Genomic DNA, 23,019 nt, shown 5'->3' with positions numbered 1-23,019 from the left:
GCAGTGTGTGGCTAAATGAGATGTGCATGCCTCTAAAACCACTCGGTGTTTGGATTATTTCCATACCTGACATTCTTTTGATGTGATAATTGAGAGATGAAGCTTTGACCAAATTAGAGGTTTAGATGAACTCTGTACAGAGTTAACCATTTTAAGTTAAATAATCTAGATTTATTTAAATTACTCAGAAAACTTTAAATTGAAATTTTAAAAAGCAAAACCAAAATACACAAAACCAAAATGTGTCCAAGTTTTTATTTTGTGAACATTTATTGGATGCCTCGTATGTGCTAGGAAAACAAATATGAACGTGACATTGCATACTCTTCATTAGGGGAGAGAGACAGACAGTTATGTAAACAATTGCTGCAGCACGTGATGGGCACTTTAAGAGAGTATATATGTCCAAGAGTATAAAGGAGCAGAAGTTTCTGTGTCCTTTTAGTTTTTACTATACAGAGGCCCACTCACTTTTTAACTTTTATGGTTTATTTTCACATTTTGGAAGAGGAAAAAAACTGTTACAGAGTACAGTAAATATGAATGATTTAGTTGGCATGAAAATTCAGTTTTTGAAATTTATGGTTTCAAAAGCAAGGAACTGAAAGACTTTTGCCCCTTTGTGTGTCTTGTTTCTTAAATATTATTTATTTTGAGAGAGAGAGAATAAGAGCACACTTGCACAAGTGGGGGAGGGGCAGAGAGAGGAGAGAAAGAATCGCAAGCAGGCTCCGCACTTGTCAGCACAGAGCCCTACAAGGAGCTCGAGCTCCCAAACTGTAAGATCGTGACCTGAGCCAAAATCCAGAGTTGGACGCTTAACCAACTTAGCCACCCAGGTGCCTCTGCCCTTTTGATTACAGTGTGGCTGGCTGGTTGCAGAGAAGTCATTGGTTGATGGCTTTCTGAAAACTCACTAGTTTCTTTGTAAATGGAATTCCTAATAATCATTGGAAGGGACAAAAATAACATGATAGACCTACGCGTGCTGTCATTGGCTGTGGCAGAAATGGTATAATCGAATGATTGTTTTCAGTCATCTCAGCTAAAGTAGAGCAAAAGAAGTGGTCTGCCTACTTTTCTAGAACACTGCGGTAGAGCCTGACAGCCTGGGTTCAGTTGTAACTGCTGGTTACTGAGTGTAACCTCAGATCTTCTCAACACCTGTGTTCCTACTTCCTCAGTGGTAAACTGGAGATAATCATAGTATCCACTTCATAGAGCTGCCGAATCCGAAAGGTACTGCTCTATGCGCGTCTCAGTCAACCTCAGAGCAGCACTTGCTGCTGCTGACGTCTTTGTCCTTCCTAAGATACCCTTAGCTCCTGAGACCCTAAACTAGTTCTTTTCTTCTCCTACTTTCTTTCTGTTCCTTTTCATTTGTGTTGTCTGGTGGTTCTTTTCCTGTCTCATTTCTGAGTGTTGGATGCCTGAGGGTCTTTCTGTTTACTCCTTTCCACGCTGATCCGTTACTCTCACGGCTTTAAATATCATCTGTATGCCAAAGAGTCCTTATATGTCTCTAGTCCTGACCTGTCCAGCTTGGAAGTCCAGATTCATATGTTTGATCGCCTCCTAGATATTGCTTCTTTAACGCATTCCTAACTGGATCTCTGGACCTCTCCACCCACACACGTAAACAAAAAAAGCTTTCACTTTCCCAGCCGTCTCCATCTTGGGTAGATGGCCTTGCATCTATGACTCATCCTTGATTCTTTCCTTTTCTTCACCCCATATATCCAAGCCAACAGCAAATATTACCTCCAGAGTATATTTTGAATCGATCTATTTCTGTCTCCTCTGCCACCATCCCAGTCCAAGCCATCATCATCTCTTGCCACCTTCAGAGGCTTCTAACTTGTCCCCTTCCTGTCTGTTCAATACAGAGCTACCAGAATGATTTTTTAAAAAGCAAAAATCAAATCATGTCACATTCCTGTTTAAGATCAACTAATGGCTTCCCATGACACTTCAAATCAAATCAAATCAAATCTCTTTTCCATAGCTTATACATCTGGGCTCAGTTTCCATAGTGAGGAAATTGGGGTACTTAGGGGTTTAAATAAAACATAAGCTCCTAGAGGGCACAGACTTTTTTGTGCTTTGTTCATTGTTATTTTTCTGGTGCCTGGAACAGTGTGTGAACATGATGGGCATTTAGTAACTATTTGTTAAGTAAACAAATACATTTGGATTAATGGGACCCCAAAAGCCTTTCTTCTTCTCTCTTCCAGAGCAGCGTGCTATATTTAGTATTTTCTGCATTATACAGAAAGTCCAGCAAAAGCTTCTGGTGCAGTCTCCTTTCTTGCCTTGTACACATTTTACCCCACTGACACCTCCTCTCCCCCCTCCTCCCATTTTTTCTTCACATCTGAGGATATGTTTGGGTCATTGAGAGAGGATGGATGACTACGTGGGGCAAGAAACAAATCAAAAAGGAACCTCAAGAATAGTACCAGCCGCAGTTTTAAATTATTTTTTTAATGTTAGAGAGAGAGGGAAAAAGAGACAGACAGAGTTTGAGCCGGGGAGGGGCAGACAGCTAGTGACAGAATCTGAAACGGGCTCTAAGCTGGCAGCTGGCAGCATAGGACCTGACACAGGGCTAGAACCCACAAGCAGTGGGATCATGACCTGAGCCAAAGTCGGACACGTAACCGACTGAGCTACCCAGGTGCCTGCCGCAGTTTTAAAATAAGCATTTTACTACAGAAATCTTGGAACATGTGCAGAAATAGTAGACTGGCATAATGAGTCCTCATGCCTTCATCACCCAGTTTCAATAGTTATCAACTCCTGGCCATTCTTTGAGCAACCAGCATTTAATTTGGAAATTGCCGATGGTAACGGAATACCTAGTCAGTTCACAGAGATTTGTGTCACAGATACAGCTTACTCAGGGCATCATTACTGCTTTGTAAACCAACTGAGAACAGGTGAAGGATGATTTCAAGTATGTTAGGTTTGGAAATATCTTTTCTGATTTGCTTTTTGTAAATGCCTGGGATTTTACCATTAGTTCAACTGTTAATTTGCAAATCGTGAATAAACCTGGAAAGGGAAGTACATAAAGCCCATTAGCCCATTAATTATTTCTATCTTAGAAGCATGCTTGCCGGGTAAGTAAGCACGAGCAGGCTTTGATGGGAGGTCTAAAATCAAAGGGGCCTGGGCAAGGAGTACTGTTCAGGAGGGCTGGAGGTGCTGCTCTACTACTTTCTGGCTTTGCCGAGAGGTGGTCTTGGCCTCAAAGCCCGTGGAGAGAGGTCCCCGTTCCAGTTTGATGGTGTTCCCATCATCTGTCATCTGGGTTCCCTTTGGCTGGCTGCAGACCTTGTGTACGGCTGCCCAGGAGGTGCTTCCAGCTAACTCTGCTGCTTGTTTATTTTTAGGTGTCTTGCAATATATTCAGAACTCTCCCTCCTAGTGACAGCAATGAATTTGATCCAGAAGAAGATGAACCTACCCTTGAGGCATCATGGCCACACTTACAGGTACTTTGAACTACCATTTGTTATAAAAGAAAGATCCATTAACTTATTAGCTGATTAGCATGGGAGTTTCTTGAAGGCCTTTATTCACCCGGAAATCAAATTAGAGTACATTAGTTGAAAGCTTAGAGAATGCTTTCTGTGTTTCTCACCCTTGATAATTAGGATGCCAAAAGAATAAAATAGTAAGTTTCGGTGTAATGCTTTAGTGCGGTTTCTCCCAGGTTGCACAGTTCTTGTTCTTTTATTGGAGTTTCTTTGTGATCCTGCCTGCTGCAGCCTCCAACAGGAGCTGAGCTGTTTTCACATTATTAGTTAGATGTGATTAGGTCACAGTCTATATCTCATTTTCAGCAGCAGGTATCCTGGGGACCTTGAACTCCTGTCTTCGTGATAACCACAGATGTGTTTCTATAGCCTAGAAGGGCAAAAACGAATTGCAGTAGCTGCTACATCGTGCAAGAAAGAGCAACAGCTGATAGAAAGCTTGCGTGAAGGCCAGTTTTGTTCTCTTGCACTGAGAAGGCCATGTTTTCCAGTCCTACGCACGTGCCGGGACAAATCAGGGCCGTCCCCGCATCTCTGCTCCCGGCACCCGGCCCATCTGTACTGTATGTACTGTTCCATACTGGTCTCCTGGCTGCTCGCGCTCCAGGCCCACGTTTCTCAAAGGAAGAGAACAAGGAAATATGAATGGAATGGTCCCCAAGGCTATCTTTCCATCGAGTTAGGATGTCCTCAGAGGCCAGATGACAACCAGCCAGGAGGGAAGGGATGGAGAGAGGGAACAGAACCTCGTACATCAGTCACGCAGAGGCAGAAGCCCGATATCGCATCTTTGAAGTGTGCTCACGGCTACTAGTTGACTTTCTAAAGAGCAGAAAACTGTGCAGCAGCGCGATGAGGCCTAGAGATATTCTACAAGTTTATTTTTTCCCCACGTCAGAATTTTTGACATCGATTTGCAACTTTCCCTGTCTTGCTTTGGCAACTCAAGGTCGCTACAGATACATATGTATGCTACTTCTCCTAGTTATGAGGAGAGCTTTCAGGGGCTGTGTTTTCTCAACTCTTACCCAGGCATGTTATACATATGTATCCCTGCTATCAATGCCAGGATTGAGTAAATTAGTTAAAACAGTGTAGCTGATTTCCTGTTTTAGCTGCTTGATATTTTTTTTTTTTTTTAAGGTGTCAGACATACTATCTGCGATCTAAGAAATTTGGAAAATTATTTGTGCTTTTCCTGGTACATCCCAAATGGTGACAAAAATTAAAAAAAAAAAATTCTTTCGAATAGGTGGACTTCTTGTCCTGTCTTATTCGTAATGCTCACCAGTCATAGAAGTACAGTATAGTCTGGAAGAAATTTAAAAAACAAAACAAACAAGATAATCTCAGGGAAGCCCCACGTCTCACCGTGGAAAAGACAGAGAGATGTCTTCAAAGCTTCAATTTGTCTTCTCCGCATCCCAGAGACAGTAGACCACTCTGGCCATTTGCAAGAGCTTTTTGAATACTCTAAATCGTGATCACCAAAGATATAAATTTCTCCTAAAGCACAGTCAAGTTTAAGTATTTCAGTTAATCCTTTCTAAGCTTAATGACTTTATAAATACAGGACCAAATTAATTTCTAAAGCTATTAAACTAAATTCTGCCACCAAAAATCTCTAGCTTACCCTGTGTCATTGCTACTGGAGCATTAACTGTTAGTTCACCTGAAACTCGAAAACCGAAGCAACGGTGAGGAACAGCAGGGAGAGCTGTCCCCTTCTGGATGTAAAGTCACAAACTGTATCCCAGAACGGTGTGGTTCCATCTGTGTTGCCACTCTGTTCAAGCCTATAATCGTCTCATCCCTTCTTTAGCTCAGGGGGAAATATGACTTAAGTTGGATCAGATAAAGGAAACCTACCTTTAAAATTCACAAATTGACGGGGCCTCTGGGTGACTTAGTTGGTTAAGCGACTGACTGCAGCTCAGGTCATGACCTCTCAGTTTGTGAGCTCGAGCCCCTGTGCTGACACCTCAGAACCTGGAGACTGCTTCGGATTCTGTGTCTCCCCCCTCTCTACCCCTCCCCTGCTCACGCTCTGTGTCTCTCCATCTCTCCATAATAAATAAGCATTAAACAATTTTTTTTTTTAAATTCACAAATTGGCCTTTATTCCTAGTAAAGGTCAAATCAGTGGGCACCCTCTGTTGCCTTCAGCAACTATTCCTTTATGGAAGTCTTTGTACTCAAGATTCCTGTGTTTCTCTTATGTATTCTGACTCCACAAATTCTTCACCTTTCCATTTTCACTGATAGGTGGTTTTTAGTACTGACGAGCACTCTCTGAAGGTTCAAGAAATCTCTTTTTTCTGTTCATGATAAGTCATGCATGTTATAGTATAGTAAGTTATCACGAAATTTAACATTTGACTTTTTCATCGATTCAGCTATTTTTCTGACCAAAACACAGCTCCGGCATTTATTAGCTCCAGCTTTGGCAGCGTGCTTCTTCTTGTGGACCACATTTTATAAGGAAGCAAGGTGTTCATTATCAAATATCTGATAATAGTAGAGAACAACCAAATTGCATTGAGATGTGGTTATTGATTGGGTAGACTGCTTCTGCACACATCTTGTCTGATTTAAATTTGTGGCCCATACAAGATTACTCATAACAAATCCTGGCTCTTTGGAGAGATTTAAAAACAGAAAAATGTTTAAATCCAAATTTTTAGCTTAAATATATCAAAAGTTCTACTATATGTATGTTACTTGATCTTTTCCATTACCTGCATTGGTATCTTTTAAACTGGTATCCCACAGTTACCATGGCTATTCTTTGTGTATTTTCTGTATTTGGGTGTGTATTTCCAGTAGAATATGATTTTGCAGGACTTCCATTTGCAATCAGAGGGTTGTTTTTGGCGCCTCTACACTTGAGACTGAAAAATAGAAATGCTACAGTTTTTTTACTCATGTTCCTTGGAGAATTCATTTATGTGACCTTGAAAAGTAAATTATTCTCAGTCCCCAGTCTGTCTTTCCCTTTGGGAATCCAAGAGAGATTTTTGATTCTGAGGTAAAAATGTGTCTCGTAAGTGTGGAGAACATTTATGCTTATTAATAAATGTGTCTGAAGTGTTTCCACCCAAGTGTTTTAAACCATAACTGCTTTCAAGGGACCAGAGTGGGGAGAGCGTTTTGCCAATCTTGCTGGAAAGTCCTGCCAGCCCACAAGTCAGGCCTGCAAGATGGGCCACTTGTGGGAATTAACCCCCCTTTTATGGTTATTTGAATAAGGCGACATTCTGTTTGTAAAAGAGAGTGGAAAACCTAGTGTATGAAACAAGAACAATTCTTCTAGAAGGTGTTGGGACTCAGTCACATTATGATGCCAGAAGTGCAGCTTGACAGAGGCACCTGGGTGGCTCAGTTGCTTAAGCATCCAACTCTTGATTTTGGCTCAGGTCATGGACTCACGGTTTGTGAGACTGAGCCCCACATCGGGCTCTGCGCTGAGAGCACGGAGCCTGCTTGGGATTCTCTCTGTCTCTGTCTCTCTCTTTTTTTCTCTCTTTCTCTATCTTTCCCCTACCCCTGCTCTCATGTGCATGCGTGCTCTCTCTCTTGCTCTCTCTGAAAATAAACATTAAAAACAAAAAAGAAGTACAGTTTGATAATGTTCAGATCATTGGGCAAGAAGTTTTTCCAAATTCAGAATTTCAAAGAGAAAAACAGTTTTTTACTTTAAAGTAAAATCCTAATGTGCATACCTAATTTAAGCGTTAAGCTAAAGTCTAAAGTCGTAGGTAAGGTCACTGTATGATGCTTTTAAGTTAGTGGTCTCAGCAGTCCCTTGGGGGGACCCTGAGACCTGATTTTCAGGCCTGCAAAGTCAAAACTGGTTTTATAATAATACTATGCTGTTTGCTGTTTTCACTGTGTTGACATTTGAAATCATATTTGCAAAAGCGTTGGTGGTTCAAATTGCTGCTGCCTTAGCACAAATCGCAGCGGTTGTGGCACATTGGCTTAGTAGATATTCTTCACTGACATGCACTGACAAAAAACAGCCAGTTTCAATTAAGAATGTTCTTGGAGAAGCAGCAAAAATTATTAAACTAAGTATCATTAAGTCTTGACTTTCGAGTACACATTTTAAGAAATATTCTCTGTGACAAAGTGGGAAGTATGCATAAAGCCCAATGACTGTATACTTAAGTATACTGATTGTCTTGTGTGCTAAAACATTTGTGTGATTGAGCTACAGGCTACACTAGCTGTCTTTCCATGAGATGATCAGTTTTGCCCACAGGAATGTCTAGCAAACTGTGCTTGCTCCAACTTGGGTATTTGGTAGATGTTTTTTTTGAAAATAGACAAAGAAAATCATCGCCAGTGCTGATTAAATTAGAGCATTCCAGCAAAATTTAGAATTAGAATTTTGGAAAACTTGTCTTTCTGCTGAACTTTATAGCTAATTAAAGCTTAGACTTTTTGATGAAATTGGAGATATTAAGGAATGTGACTTTTTGATACAATCTAGTAAAATTTGTCACCATTTGAAAAACGCATAACTCAGGGAAGCAGTATTTTCCAGTGAATGATGTTAGGAAACCATACATGGTAAAGACCCATTCAAGAGTACATGACAGACCATTGGAATTTAGTGTAACAAAGTATGAAAAACTCATTGATTCTGGTTTCAGATTCTGCAGTGCAACTCCTATTTGAGAAACAACTGTCAAGTTTTGGTGTAGTATCAAAAAAGAATATCCACAATTGTGTGAAAATACTATGAAAATACTCATCCTTTTTCATACTGTTAGATCTGCATGAGGCTCAATTTTGTTTACATACTTCAACCAAAACAGTATGTCACAATGGATTGAATACTGAAGCAGATATTAAACTGTTTTCTAATATGCAATTATAGATTTTTCAAAAATAAAAATAATGTTTCTCAGTAATGATTTTGGAAAATATGGTTGTTTCCCACAAACATACATTATTTATGTTAATGTGTAATGTGTTGTTTTAAAATGAAATAACAAATACATATTTGAAATTTTCTCATAGTTTTTCTGACTTTATATATATATGTATATATATATATGTTTTTCATATTTATCATATAAACAAAAGGTTTTGGAGTCTTCAACAATTTTTAAATGTAAAGGAGTAGGACTAAAAACTCTTGAGAATGCTATTTTAGGTAATAGTGATAATGGTGATATGTATTAGTTACTGTGCGCAGTGCTTTATATATATTATCACATTCGGTCTTAGGGATTATCATCCTCATTATTCAGTTGAAGAAACATAATTTTAGAGAAATTAACTTGCCTAGGGCTACACAGTAGGGGACAGAGCTAGACTCCCAACACAGTGTCTGTCTACCTCTTACAAGTTCTGTTTTTTATCAACTGTTGTATATTATACCAGGATCTCATGTGTACTTTTAAAAAATTTTTTTAATAAAAAATTTTTTTTTTAATGTTTATTCATTTTTGAAAGACAGAGAGAGACAGAGCACAAGCAGAGTGGGGTGGAGAGAGAGGGGGACACAGAATCCGAAACACACTCCGGGCTCTGAGCTGTCAGCACAGAGCCTGACGTGGGGCTCGAACTCCCGAACCGCGAGATCATGACCTGAGCCAAAGTCGGACGCTCAACTGACTGAGCCACCCAGGCCCCCTTATGTGTACTTTAACATAAATTTATTTTGCCAAGAACATAAACAATGATCTTCTACTGTTTATTAGAACAGTTATTTCAGATTGATTCTGCAGATGAGAATATTCTCATTCCTTGCAGATGAGAGTTTTCTGCTAAACCATCATACATTGCTTAGAGGAGTGTAAATTGCCATAGATTTTCTGAAAGGAAATGTGGCAATAAATGCTGAAAATCCCGAAATGTCTGGATATCTTTTACTCTAACGTTGCCACTTCTAGAAATATTTCCTCATGCAATAATTGAGCAAATGCACACTGATGTATATTACGTGATACACAATGTGGCATAATTTGATAGAGAGGTAATTGAGAAACTATTTAAACGTCGAAGCATAGGAGATTGGTTAAATTGATTATGAATAATGGAATTATTCATTTAAAAATTATGTATAGTGGACTCTGTAGCTACTAAGAAAGATGGCTTAGTTAGTATTGACAAATTGTATAGAATATATTGTTCAGATGGTAAAAGTAGTTTGAAAACTATATAAAAATATATTTATAGTTCACTGGTATGTTGTAGAAGTATAGAGAAAAATGAGGAGATTCGTACATTAAATAGTTGACAGTGGTTATCTCTGAGTAGTGAGGCTGTGGGGGAATTTCTATTTGCTTTGTTTGGCTGTATTAGATTTTTAATTTGACAAGTTAAAAAACATAATAGCGACTGTGAACCACAAGAAGGGCTGGTGTAGCTTGTAATTGATATTAAAACTCAGTTTTCTAAGCCCTGTCAGTTTTAGTGTTACAGACTTTTTATGGTTTTTGATACTATGCTCAGTGAAGTACAATTTGAAATTAATTATAATCTGTTTGTTGCAGCTTGTATATGAATTTTTCATACGATTTTTGGAAAGCCAAGAATTCCAACCCAGCATTGCCAAAAAATACATAGATCAGAAATTTGTATTACAGGTAAGCACATTTTTGTGGTTGCCCGAATTTGTCATTCAATTGCTAACACTTTATCTTATTTTCTCTTGATTGTTAAAAAATCTTTCAATGACAGTTATATCACCTTTTAAACAAATGTATTCTGTATATATGTTAGTTCCCATTATTACCTGTTAAAAGTGACAAGTACCTGTTTAATTTATTATTTAATTTATTGCTGGACATTAATTACATTTTAAACAACAAGGAATGCTAATGCCTAACTCCCTGCAGTTTTCTTGCTTAAAATTTAATTATAAAGGAATTTCGTGAATATAACTCTGGTTTGTGTGAAACTTTATGTAGCTTGAAAACTCCTATTTGCATAAGGGTTCTTAAAGAACCATTGCTTAGGTCTGTTAAAAGTGAATAAGCATGGCCTAGAGCAGAAATAACCTTCAATAAATAATCAAAGTCAGATACTGGTGAGCTTTCGCAGTAGGAAATAGCACAGCCTGACAATTTAAAATTCCCATAAAGGGATTAACTCTCACCTCTCTGTTTGGAACTTCTCAGGGTATGTATTCTTCCTGACTTGCCACTTTACATTTTATAACTATAGATCACATCTTCCTTCTTACATGGGACTTGGGAATGTTCATGACATTGAATTTTTAGGTAACGTGTTCTTGCTCCTGTTGTTGACATTCCTCTCTAAAAATGGGTACTTGAGCCAACTGGTGTATGGACTGGTGTAGCTCCTTTCTGAATGATTAATGAGCACCAGGGGAAAAAAAGAATTAGTATCTATCTCCTAGTGAGCCAGTAAGCAGAATTTAAAATTGAAAACATTATTTTAGCAAGCAGTTGATCTTCTGTGCCTTTCCTGGAGAAAGGTTGATCACCTTTGTGATGACCTCATTTCCCCTCCTTAATTAAATTAATGCATTTAGAATTCTGGATATATTGGGTTGAGAGGCTTTGGAAAAGTGAGGTTTGAGTTAGAGACGGAGAGGTAGGTAAATAGGTGGATACATGGAGCATTCATTGGTTGGGCAGATAGGTAGACTGATCCAGATTCTTCTACCAAGGAAGCAAAATGCATTTGAGACAAAAAAGCAACACGTAATCAGTCTGTGGTGTTTTGTACTGGAAGGTCCTTGCATTTATATAGCACTGTACAATTGTCAGAGCATCTTTACATGCATCGTTTAATTTAGTCTGTACAACAGTCTAGAATAGACACAGCTAAATTTTAGTCCCATTTTACAGATGAAATACACTGAGGTTTGGAAGATTATCAAGTTTCCCCAGGCAGTTTCCTGTTCTGGTTTTCTGTCCATTATGCCATGATGCCTCCTTGTGATTCCCCTCACTATAACTTGGAATGACTGCAGGGCAGGAGTAGTCCTCACTTGTCAACACTAACGAAATATTAAGGTTTCCTTATGTTTATGGTAAGTTAAAGTACCCAAGAGGATCAGATAGTGAAGCCCGTGTTCAGTTGACATGGAAATAGTACACCAAAAGCTTGCATGGCCCAGCTCAGTGTGTTCTTCATGGTAGATGGGTACTGATGATAATGAAGCTCATTAGATTAAAACATCAGAGAAACCCAGACTTGAAGGGATGTTTTGCATGTCTGTTCTAGCTCTTCACCCAGTGAATTAGTCTCCTTTGGGACCCTGAAAAGGGGTGACTCCCATTTATTCTTTTTTAGTGAAGGAGGACCATATACTTGGGCAGATTATTCTGTTTTTGTTAGAAAGTTCTTTTTTTATTGACCCTCCCTATACCGTGTACCCTCTGGCCTTATTTCCCCAGAATAGTCCTTTAGTACTCACTGGCTCAGACACAACAGTTCAGGTCTTAGACCACAGCGTTTGTGTTTACCTCTTGGCTCTTTTTCCCTAGAACAGCAGTTGTAACTCAAATGCTTCTAGGCTCATTTATGGTAAGTATGGTGGCTAGGTGTCAGATAATAGGAGGTAGACAGAGTTCTACTAAAGGGAGCTTTGGCTACCCCTCTTCTTTCAGTTATTGGTAGACTTTTTTTTTTCTTTTCTTCCCTCGAGAGAAACAGAAATCCAGATTATTTGTGAAGTTTTCTCATAGTTCTAAACTCCTGCTCAGGATGAACTATGCCCATCCGCCTTCTGGATCCAGCCGAGCCACTGTCCGTATGCTCTCTTTTCTAGACTTTGTCTTTAGTTCTGTGGACCCTGTCTCATTTGTCAGTTTTAGAAGGCTTCTGTCTGTGTCAGGACATAGTGCCCTGAGCCTTGTCAGTCCAGCACAGCTTAGAATTGGGTTCTCCGCGGGTGCCAGGTTTCTTAAAGGGGAAGAAGTCTCATTAGCTCTTCCTGCTGTTCCATGGCACTGTTAACTTGTGTTAACATAAGTTGTGTTAACTTGTGGTCTTTAACTGATTTCTAATTTAGCTTTATGCATAATGTAAAGCCATGTTTTCTCTTGTTCTCGTTCGTTGTACGATTTGCCGTAGGATTTGACATGTATTTCTGCAGAATATCATTTCGCCCCAGACTTTTGAAGTCTTTCTGTATCTTGAGCCTGTCATCCACCGCATTCATCGTGCCTTCCATCTCGATCACATCTGCGACTTTCTTAACTGTGCTAGTAGCTATTGGCTTCATCTCAGGTCATTGACTGAAGAAGTTGTGAAAACAGCCAGCACTGATGATAGAGGCCTTTGGCATGCCTTTAGTGACTTCCCTTTATTTAGCACAGCTTCATTAATCAACAGTCTTTGAATTCCATCCTTAAACCCGTTAGAAATTTACTCTAGAATGTCATCATCCTTCTTTCATTTTAAAATTTTGTTCATAAGGAGAGTGTAGAGACTTTGTCAGATGCCAGAGTAAAAGCCAGGACTGTGTGCTTACAGCATCCCCCTCATTTATGGGCCATGAGACTTTATCATAAAAAGGAATGCCATTCATCTGCCATGGGACATTAGTGAACTTCTAGGGGCTCCTGCTCCTTATTGGTAATGATACCCTCAGTACTTAACAAACCATGCGATTGATCATCTGTCTCCCGAGTTTTTGCAGAGACGAGAAACTGAGTATACATAGTGAAGTCCATGTACTAATGCTTTGTTTTCAGCCCTTGCCTCATTTCTACAACTTTTGCCTCCTTTACCTTCCCTCTGCTGGGTCTGTTGATGAACTCAACCTTCACATGAGGGCTCACCGCAGTTCCCGAATCAGTCAGCAAAGGGACAGGCAGAGTGTTGGCAAAATCAATAACACCACCGAGTGGTGCTTGAATGTAATCCTGTGACTAAGCAGAGCATTAACTGTCATGTTGGGGATAAGCTCTGGGTGCCAATTAGCTGCCATTTTCCAGAACACCCGTTCGTTCTTGTTGCCAACCTGTAAAGCGGGCCTCCTGCCTCTTTTCATACCCCTTAGTCTGCTGATGACTTACCCGGGATCCTAGCACCTTGCAGGAGTGGGGGCTCAGTCCCCAGTGTGATTCTCCTGAGCTCCCTTCCTGGGTTGTTTGTTTCTGACTTGGGACCTGCTTGGCCTTTTGGAGCTTAAGGCATCGTGCTGAGATTACGCCCTGCCCCTACACGCCCTCCTTTTCCTCCCGCCGCCATGCTTCAAGTATCCTGGAGCTGGCAGCTCCTTCATTTGTGTACCATGTAGTTCGCTCATTCGTTATTTACACCCCCTCTTCCCCCTGCTTGTTTCTCTCCCCACAGCCTCCCGTGGCGCCACCTAGTCCTGGCGTGTTTTGTACCTAAGCCTGGTCTTCTTATGACACGGGAACCCTCCTACCTTTCCCTTTTGCAAATCAGGATGACATTTACCGCATTCCTTTTCTTGGAGCAGATGTTTTGTTCTCTGTAGATTCTCAGAGGATCTCAGAAGGGATTTTTGGTCATCTCAACTTAAAACTTTTTTATTGAGTTAGGCATAATGTATCCTAGCCATGAGATTTCAACCTATTTTCTATAGCAGCTAGCTGTATTCTTCACAGTCTATTTTGATTCTTGTTTCTCCTGTCAGTAAAGACACAAGCAAAATTAAGAATTGAGCTATTTTAACATAAGGTAGTGGAAAGAAAGTTAGCAAGCTGTGTATTTGCAGCCTGACTCCCCTGTGTACTCTAAGTAGTAGATTATTGGGCTAAAATATGCACCGTGGGGTAAGAAGGAACTGCATTAAAATAGGCTTTTCTGCCTTACTTGGCAGTGTGGTCTTCAGCCAGTTAATACACTTGCTGTCCGAGCTTGAGTCTCCTCATTTGCACCATGAGGTAATAGAAAAAATGAGATTTCAGTACATAGGATGTATACCCAAACTGACAATTGTTACATATGCTTGATTGAGTTGGCACTTTGGATACAAATATAGGCTCCCTCCCTTCAGTTGTAAGCATGTACTGGAAAACTCCGGGCAGATTTTTTTTTACTCTTCTGAACCTCAGTGTTTTCTTCTCTAAATGGCTGTAATGTGGACCTCTCTTACAACAAATTATAACAAGTAGGCTTGTTATGATGATAAAATGGTATGACTTGTAAAAACTGCAGATAATCATGCATGGATTATAGTAGTCGCTCATTAAATACAAATTCCTCTTTTTATACCTCCTCATATTATATTGTTTACCCACATTAGTAGTCTTATTTTTTTTATTCCAATATTAATTTTAAAACCTCCACCTTTTGGGGGCACCTGGGTGGCTTGGTCAGTTAAGCATCTGACTGTTGATCTCAACTATGGTCTTGATCTCACAGTTCATGAGATCAAGCCGTGCATTGGGCTCTGTTCTGGGTGTGAAGCCTACTTAAAATAAATAAATAAATAAATAAATAAATAAATAAATAAATAAATAAATAAATAAAATCTCCACCTTTCGAAATGAAATTTAAAAGTTTATGTGAGCGGTGCCTGGGTGGCTCAGTTGCTTAAGTATCCAACTCTTAATTTCAGTTCAGATCGTGATCTCACAGTTCGCAAGATCAAGCTCCGTGTTGGGCTCTGCACTGATTGCAAGGAACCTGTTTGGGATTCTCTCTCCCTCCCTCCCTCTCGCTCTCTCTGTCTCTCCACCCCCCCCCCCCAACTTGTTCACAAGTGTGTGTGGATGCTCACTCTTGTTCAAAATAAATAGACATTTTTTTTTTTAAAAAGTTTATGTAAAACTTACAAGAAAGTTTTGCAAAGAAGCCTTGAACAAATGACATATTCCTAGATGGGAAACTTGCCATCATAAGGATATCCATAGAATCTCCAAGTTAATATACACATTTAGTGCAATTCTAATTACAATTTCAGGGGTGCCTGGGTGGCTCGATCAGTTAAGTGTCCGACTTTGGCTCAGGTCATGATCTTGCGGTTCGTGAGTTCAAGCCCTGCATCGGGCTCTGCGCTGACAGCCCAGAGCCTGGATCCCGCTTCAGATTCTGTGTCTCCCTCTCTTTCTGTTCCTCCCCCACTCGCACTCTGTCTTGCTGTGTCTCAGAAATAAATAAAGAATAAAAAAAAATTTTTTTTTAGTAGTTTATTTGAAAATTTCAAAGTTTATGAAATAAATTTTTGAAATAGAAAACTAAAGATCCTTTGCCTATTAGATATTTATTCATAACCATGAATGTACTATATTAAAACTATAAAGGCACATGAATTAAAACAGTGTGGCATGGGTACAGGAGACTGGAACTTAGCAGAGGCTTGAGTGGAAAACATAAACCATAAATAATGTACCAATGCATTGGTAAAAATCCTCCGGAGAGGAAAGCTGGGAGGATTCTGTTGGCTTAAATTTTATCCACTGAGCAATTCCATGAGAAATAGTCAGGTGTGTACACAAAGATATATGTACAAGCATGGGGAATGCATCATTGTTAATATAAATTGGAAACAGTTTAAATGTTCCTCAGTAGGGTGTTGGTTGAATAGACTGTGGACATTCATCTAATGGGATATTCATCATTTTGTAGAAAGAATGAGATAGAGCTACACAAGATCTGTTTTGAAGTGAAACATGCATATTATGGAACAGTATGATGTTTTTGAATTTGAGTCTCGTATTTTAGGGAAAAGGAATATTTGTATATGCACTTAAAGTTTTGGAAAGCAAACTGTTATTAATTGCCTGGTAGAATGTGATTAAGTGTGAAGAACGTTACTTTCTGATTTTTTGTATTTCTCTAGTTTTTACATTTAAAAAATGAACATGTATGTTATCAGCAGTGATTATAATTACGTTAGTAATTTTTAAATTTTATTTAATAAAATTATAAATAAGGTATTTACTAAGTCTCACTTTGTTGCGTTGCATTTTTCATCAACCTCAGCTGACTCTGTGCATTAGCCTTCGTAAGACTGTTTTTGTAAGACTACACCATTCATTTATACTTAACATTTGTTTTCATCACTTGTATGTGTCCTTTTAAAATCTGACGCTCAGTGGAAAACTTCCAGTGTTGCCCCAAGAACCTTTCTCAACGCTACTCATTTTTCTTCCTCATCAGGAAGCAGTATAGATTAGAGGTGAAGTGGATAGACTGGTTTGAATTCAGGCTCTGCCATTTTTTAGTGCATGACCTTGGGCAAGTTATATAACTGTGTTGCCTCTGTTTCCTCATCTGGAAAGTAGATGCAAAATATCCACAGCATAATCGTAGTTTTGTTGAGAGGTGGTTGTGGAGATTTATTAAGTGAATACATGCACAGGCACTTAGAACAGTTCCTGACAACACTAAGAATCTTCTTTCATCATATTTTCTAGAATAGCCTCAGTCTGTGAAGTTACATGGTATTTGTCTGTCAACATCTTAACCCCCATGTTATGAATTTTTTTTTGAAATTCGACTTTTACCTTTATAAAAGTCAAAAAAAAGAAAAAACCCTTTGGACTCTGGCTATTCAGATTTTTTTCAGGTGTTAAATGTGGTCTCTCCTGTCCTTGGATTCATTTCACCAACTCATTTCTTCCAGTGTTAGAAGTGAATGTGTATTAGTGCCAGGAGCATAGACTTTTAATAGGTGAGAAGAAGCAGAGGTGCCTGGGTGGCTCAGTCGGTTAGGCGTCTGACTCTTGATTTCGGCTCAGGTCGTGATCTCACGGTGTATGGGATCAAGCCCCACATTGGGTTCTGTGCTGATAGCGTGGAACCTGCTTGAGATTCTCTCTCTCTCTCTCTCTCTCTCTCTCTCTCTCTCTCTCTCTCTCTGTCTCTTCCCTTCTCCTCCTCATGCTCTCTCTCTCTCTCAAAACAAATATATAAACTTAAAAAAAAAATAGGTGAGAAGTAAAGATAGGACAACTAAATATTTATTGAGGCCAGACAAGTGGTACAGAATGAAGTAGTCTGAGTGTGACAGGAAGGAGTGATGGAGACAGCAGTGACCTCAAGAGGTCAAGAGAACCCAGAAATCCAGATTTTTGTACGGGCCAGACAGAACTCTCTGTAACTTGTACCTTTGAAGGGTTTGCTGTTTTTTATTTAAGAATGGTATGACTGAGTGGCTTGCTTAAATTTCACTGTAATTTTTATTAAATCTAGATTTACATAACCTTTAGCATTTCTTATATACTTAATCTAAGTCTTTATAAAAGAAAGCTGTCAGATTTATCTAGAGAGTCACTTGATTGCATAGTACACTTGTGTCTATGGTCATGTTGATTTTAGACTTAGCAACTGCCTTGTAGAGCTACAGGTGTGCAGGCTGACTTTGGCTTATGGAACACACGTGTCTATTCCCAATAAAGATAATTTTCATCTGTGTTAGGACAGTTGGGAAAGTGGTTTCTTTATGATCTCTCCTTCCACCACCCGATCAAAAAATGAGTTGCCAAACCTTGAATTATTTCGTTGGGTGTATTATCGTGGCAAGAGTTTAGTAGCATTTAGTAGCATATTTCTAAAGACTGCTTTCAACCACTCTGCAAATCTGAAAAGCAGTCAGTGGTTGCTAAGAGACATACTGTTCAAGTGTCCCCGTAAACATATGTACTGCTGGAGATTGCGACTTAGTAATTTGTGTTTCACATTTGCAGTTATATTTAAGCTGAAAGGTGCGATAATTACCATGCAAATTATGCAAATCATTTACCCTGTCCTTAAAAGTGACGTTTCGTTATTGTGTTTTAAAAACTCAAGACAAATTGGACGTGACACACAGCAACCTGTTAAAAACTTTTAAGTTTTAAACTGAAATAAATTTCATGAGGCCTTGAACGTCAGCTCTGATACAAAGAGCTATTTTCCAAACAAGTTCCTTGAATATGCCAAAATGTTTACATTCTCTCTCAGAGGCTGTAGCATATAAAGCTTTAGAGAATTTATTTCTATCAGGAATTTTATCAGGTAGCCATTACCGATGAACGGTAAACTACCTCTTCACCTCATCCCCTCCAGTGCAACCTGTAACTTAAGAACCTTGGGAAAGGGCTTTCCTGCCCGGACTCCTGCATTCAGAGCCAGCTTTCTGGTTGTGCAGCTTGGGCGATGACACGGGCCCCAGGCTGAGAAGGGCCCTGTTCTTGGTTTAATGCTTTGCCATTGTGGTCTTGAAATTCTAAATGGTTTTTAATTTTTTTTTTAATGTTTAATTTCTATTTTTGAGAGAGAGAGAGACAGCGAGAGACAGCATGAGCAGGGAGGGGCAGAGAGAATCTGAAGAAGGCTCCTGGCACTGAACTGTCAGCACAGTGCCCCGACACTGGGCTCGAACTCACAAGACGCGAGATCATGACCTGAACCGAAGTCGGTTGCTTAGCCCACTGAGCCACCCAGGCGCCCCAGAAATTCCTACTAGTTTTTGAACAAGGAGCCCCACATTCTCATTTTGCATTGGGCTCCACAAATTATGTGGCTAGTCCCTGCCTGCATCATTATGTAGAGTAACAGCTCTTTCTTGAAGTGCTGACCAAATTGATTGTCTTAAGATTTTAAATTACAAGGTTTTGTTGAGGGAGAAAACAATGGACTTCTCTAGTATGTGGGAAGAATAGAAATTAGGAACAAAATAAAAGCATATGACTTGACAGAGTTGTTCGTGTTTGTGTGACTTCCACCTTTGAAATCTTTATACTGAGTTTCCATCAGAGTCTTGAAGTCAGAATTGCTAGAAGCTTACAGCGTGCAGCCTTTCCACCCCTTGTCCCCACCGTGCTTTCAGTGGGTGCCCCCAGATGAGCTCATTTCATACGTTGGTCCTCTTGAGTTGTTCTCATTCATTGGAGTCAGGCTGCTGTTGGCTCTCGTTGCTTGGTTCTGGGCTGTTGTCTCCACGTGCATTACCCGGTCACAGTAAAGGTGTTCAGGAGATATCATTTTTCAGGTTGTAGAATAGCTAAAGTTAAAAGCAAAGCCAGAAATTTGGAGACCTGATTTTAATTTGGATGAAAACATTTAGGATACCAATTACATTGATTGTTCACTTGAGCATTTCTGATATTCTTTACATTTAATATTTCTTTACATGGAATGGAGGGCAGGGTAGTTGCTTCTTTATCCTAGTAGAGGGCAGTTGGACGTTTTGTTTCAAACCTTTTGCCCTGAATTTTGAAAAAATAGTTTTAATTAACAAAGTAATGCCTATTAAGTAATTCAAATGTATTTATATGATTTATAAAGAAAAATAACACTCTTCTGACTCATCCTTCCCCAACCCAGAGTCTCAATCCCCAGAGGTAACCACATTCAAGTCTTCTAGCAGTTTACATGTATTTCCTTGTATGATTTCCATTTCTCTAAATTGCATTCTTAATGCTGCTGTTCCTTGATTTTTTTAAATCTTTTCCTGCTGTATATCTTTATATGTCTCCCTCTCTATCTCTTCCTTTATATCTCAACAATGTAGTTGTGTCACAAAATTTAATGAAATTGTAGTGTTTGCATTAGTGTACGTGTTGTTCTCAGCCAAGGCACATGTTATGCTATAATTGTGTTTCTTCTCCTGTAGAGCTTTTTTTTTTTTTTTTTTTTAAACCCCCTGGAATTAATAGTTGCCTTATTTTTCACATGCTTGCTCTTCTGGGCATTGGTTACTAGTTCATCCCTCCGTTCTTCTCTGAGTGCAATGTACAGCTTTTCTCAGTCTGGCCCACACATTGGCTAGTCTGTAGTTCCATTGTTTTCCCTGAAGGTCTCCTTCCCAGAGCTGGAGCTCTGGGCATCTTGCTCTGGTTGGCACTGGTGGCTTCCTCTAGGCTGTATCCACCGTAGTTATCCTGGGATTTCCCTTTGCCACTCTTCTGCACTCTGCTTCTGCACTCTTTGCTTGCTTATCTACCTCTCTTTGATTTTGGCAGAATACATCTTCTAGATGCTTCCTAAGAAGGTATGAATGGGTTGTAAGTTTTCGAGACCTGCTTCTCTGAACATGTCTTTATTCTCCCCACACACTTGATTGACATTTTGGCTAGGGATAGCTTTATGGGTTAGAACTCATATTCTCTCAGATGTTTTAGGGAGTTCTAGATTGTCTTCTACTTCCAGTATTGGTATTGAGAAGGCCTGCGCCAACTGGGACTCCTTATCCTTTATAGTGACCTATTTTCTCTCTCCGCTTTTGAGATCTTTTCTTTGTCCCCAGTGTCCACATAATTCAAACTGATGTGCTTTGCTGTAGGTCTTTGTTTATTAATTGTGCAGAGAACATACTGGCCCTTAGCGGTATCGAAACTCATGTCCCCCTTTCCTGGAAAATTGCATTGAATTCTTTCTGAGATAATTTCATGTGCTTTGTTTTTGTGTCTGTGTGTCTGTTCTCTGTGCCTGTTTGGAACGTGTTGGACCTTCCAGATGGATCCTCTAGTTACCTTCTTTCTTCTATATACTATCTTCTTCTATACTTTCAGGATAGATTTGCTCATTGTAATGTTCCAGTTCTTCTGGAAGTTTTATTTCTGTTACATCTTGAATTTCCAGAAGTTCTTTTTATTTTCTGAATATCCATGTGTAGTTGCTCTGTTTTGTTTCAGGGATCCAATAGGTTTGTTTATTTCTGGGGATAAGTTCTTTTTTGCAGGGTTTTTTTTTTGTTTTTTTGGTTTGTTTCTTTGCTTGCATTGTGGCTCTTTCCTCTGATGTCTTTATGATTGTTTGTTTTGGTCTCTTTGTGTTAGAATGCTGGTGATCCTTGGCTTCATAGTTACATGTTAGTCATCAGAGAGGCTTCTTAGAACCATTGAAGAGCCTTCTTAGAGCGCGCATGTGTGTGTGTGAGCACGCGTGTGTGCATGCATGCACACAAATGGGAGACACTTAGCACATTGGGCAGAGACCTTGCTCTTTCAATGACAAACCCTCAAATATCTGTATCAACAGGTGTTTCCTCTTGAGGTTGTCAAGAGGCTGAGGCTGAGGTCCCTCAAAAGGGACCTTCCTATCTCCTACCTCATCCAGGATTTTGAGGGCTTAGGCAAAGGGACCGGCAGAAGTCTCATGCTTCAGCATGCTGACTGTTATTTAATCCCCCCCCCCTTTTTTTTTTAATTTTTCACTTAGCTGTGTACAGTGTCTTGAAGATGAGAGACTTGGGTGCTTATTCTCTCCAGATTTTGATTGTAAATCTTTAGTCCACTGCTTGGGACACGGATCTGGGAGGTCTTGTTACTCTTTCGACAAACTTTCAACCAGCCCTCCTGTTTTTAGCTCCCCACACCCTTGCCATCAAATATATCTGGTGTCTTCAGTTCTTAAGCCTTTTAAGGGTTCTCTAGTGTGAACTGGCTTGCTTCTTGTTGGCTCCCTTCCTTGCTGGCAGGATGGAAAAACACTTAGCAGAGTGGAGAAAGAGGAAACCTAAGATAGTTACCCCTTGCCATCCACTTTCCATCTTTGAAAAATGTGTAAATTTGTCTCATCTGCTCTCCATTCCTCTTTGCCCCGTGGGTTTCTTCCATTTTTATTCTTTTATTCTAATCTCAGGGGGGACTCAGGAGAGAGTTTCAGTCTCCCATGTCTGATTGGGAGACCCTAACTGCCTTTTTCATTTTGCCCTTTTCATGTCCCTGGAGATTTATGATTAGGTTCAAAGGAGGGTTCTTTGGCTAAATCACTCCCCAGTTCATCCCTGTTTGTGAGCTTCAGGAAAGCTGGCTTTGTAAACTAGGAGTCAGCATGTTGACAGGTCTATCTTTGCTCTGTAGTCACCTTGGAAACTCTCCAGCTTTTCTCTGACAACAAGTTGCCTGCTATATTGTAGGGAGTGCAGTTCAGTAGGCATTTACAGATGCTGGATGAGATTTCTCATTGCTTTTTTGTGGGCCGTGTCTATATGACTAAGCACAAGTGTGTCATTTTGTTTTGGAAAGCAGAGCTCATCCCTCTCCTCCTTTTCTCAACTTGTGTGTTGTTATACTTTTTCTTTTGTCTTTTATATCATGAACTCACCAAAAATGTGTTCTATAGAGCTGCAAAAAGTAATTTATATAAAGTAATTTGTCTTTCATTCTCATAGGGCATCGTATATGATGATACTATTTGTGGCTTTGTAAATGACTTAAGTTAGATGCCTGGTAATGCATGGTTTTTTGAGTGCCTAATGAAAACACAAGTTAAATAATTTTTGCTTAATTATATTTTCATTAAACTCTTAAGATTAATAGTACATAAGCATAGTTGATTCAGGTTTTGCTAACAGTACACCCCCTCAAACCTTCTCTTATGTTGGTTGCAAATTACCCATTAAACCCTTTTATAACACCTAAAAATAGAAACCAGATTAAAAAGTAGAACTTAAAAGGTTAATTATTTCCATTAACAAGGAGTAGGATGAGTAGGTTAGAGATCTTATGTCATTTTGTGTGTGTGGTAGATAAGAGATACTGGGCCCCTGGGACCTTTTCGCTTATGGGGCCACATACCTTTCCTTCTTAGAGTGTTCCCTGTGGAAGTGTTTAGTCGACTTGCTCGTTGCTTTCCCTGT

General features: G+C 39.6%; 1 protein-coding gene across 3 annotated transcripts in view; it reads left to right on the top strand.

Moving 5' to 3' along the window:
• PPP2R5E (protein phosphatase 2 regulatory subunit B'epsilon) overlaps window positions 1-23,019 on the top strand; it is a 143,686-nt gene that overhangs the window by 101,345 nt on the left and 19,322 nt on the right. For all 3 annotated transcript variants that reach the window (XM_027065874.2, XM_027065873.2, XM_027065872.2), the window contains exons 4-5: window positions 3,396-3,497; window positions 10,052-10,144. In XM_027065874.2, the coding sequence (XP_026921675.1) occupies window positions 3,396-3,497; window positions 10,052-10,144 (195 nt within the window). The remainder of the gene's footprint in view (window positions 1-3,395; window positions 3,498-10,051; window positions 10,145-23,019) is intronic.

The sequence above is a fragment of the Acinonyx jubatus genome, chromosome B3, assembly GCF_027475565.1.
Source record: "Acinonyx jubatus isolate Ajub_Pintada_27869175 chromosome B3, VMU_Ajub_asm_v1.0, whole genome shotgun sequence".
NCBI classification, from domain to species: Eukaryota; Metazoa; Chordata; class Mammalia; order Carnivora; family Felidae; genus Acinonyx; species Acinonyx jubatus.
The sequence above is the reverse complement of the archived record's forward strand: the minus strand, read 5'-3'. Positions and strand labels throughout refer to the sequence as shown.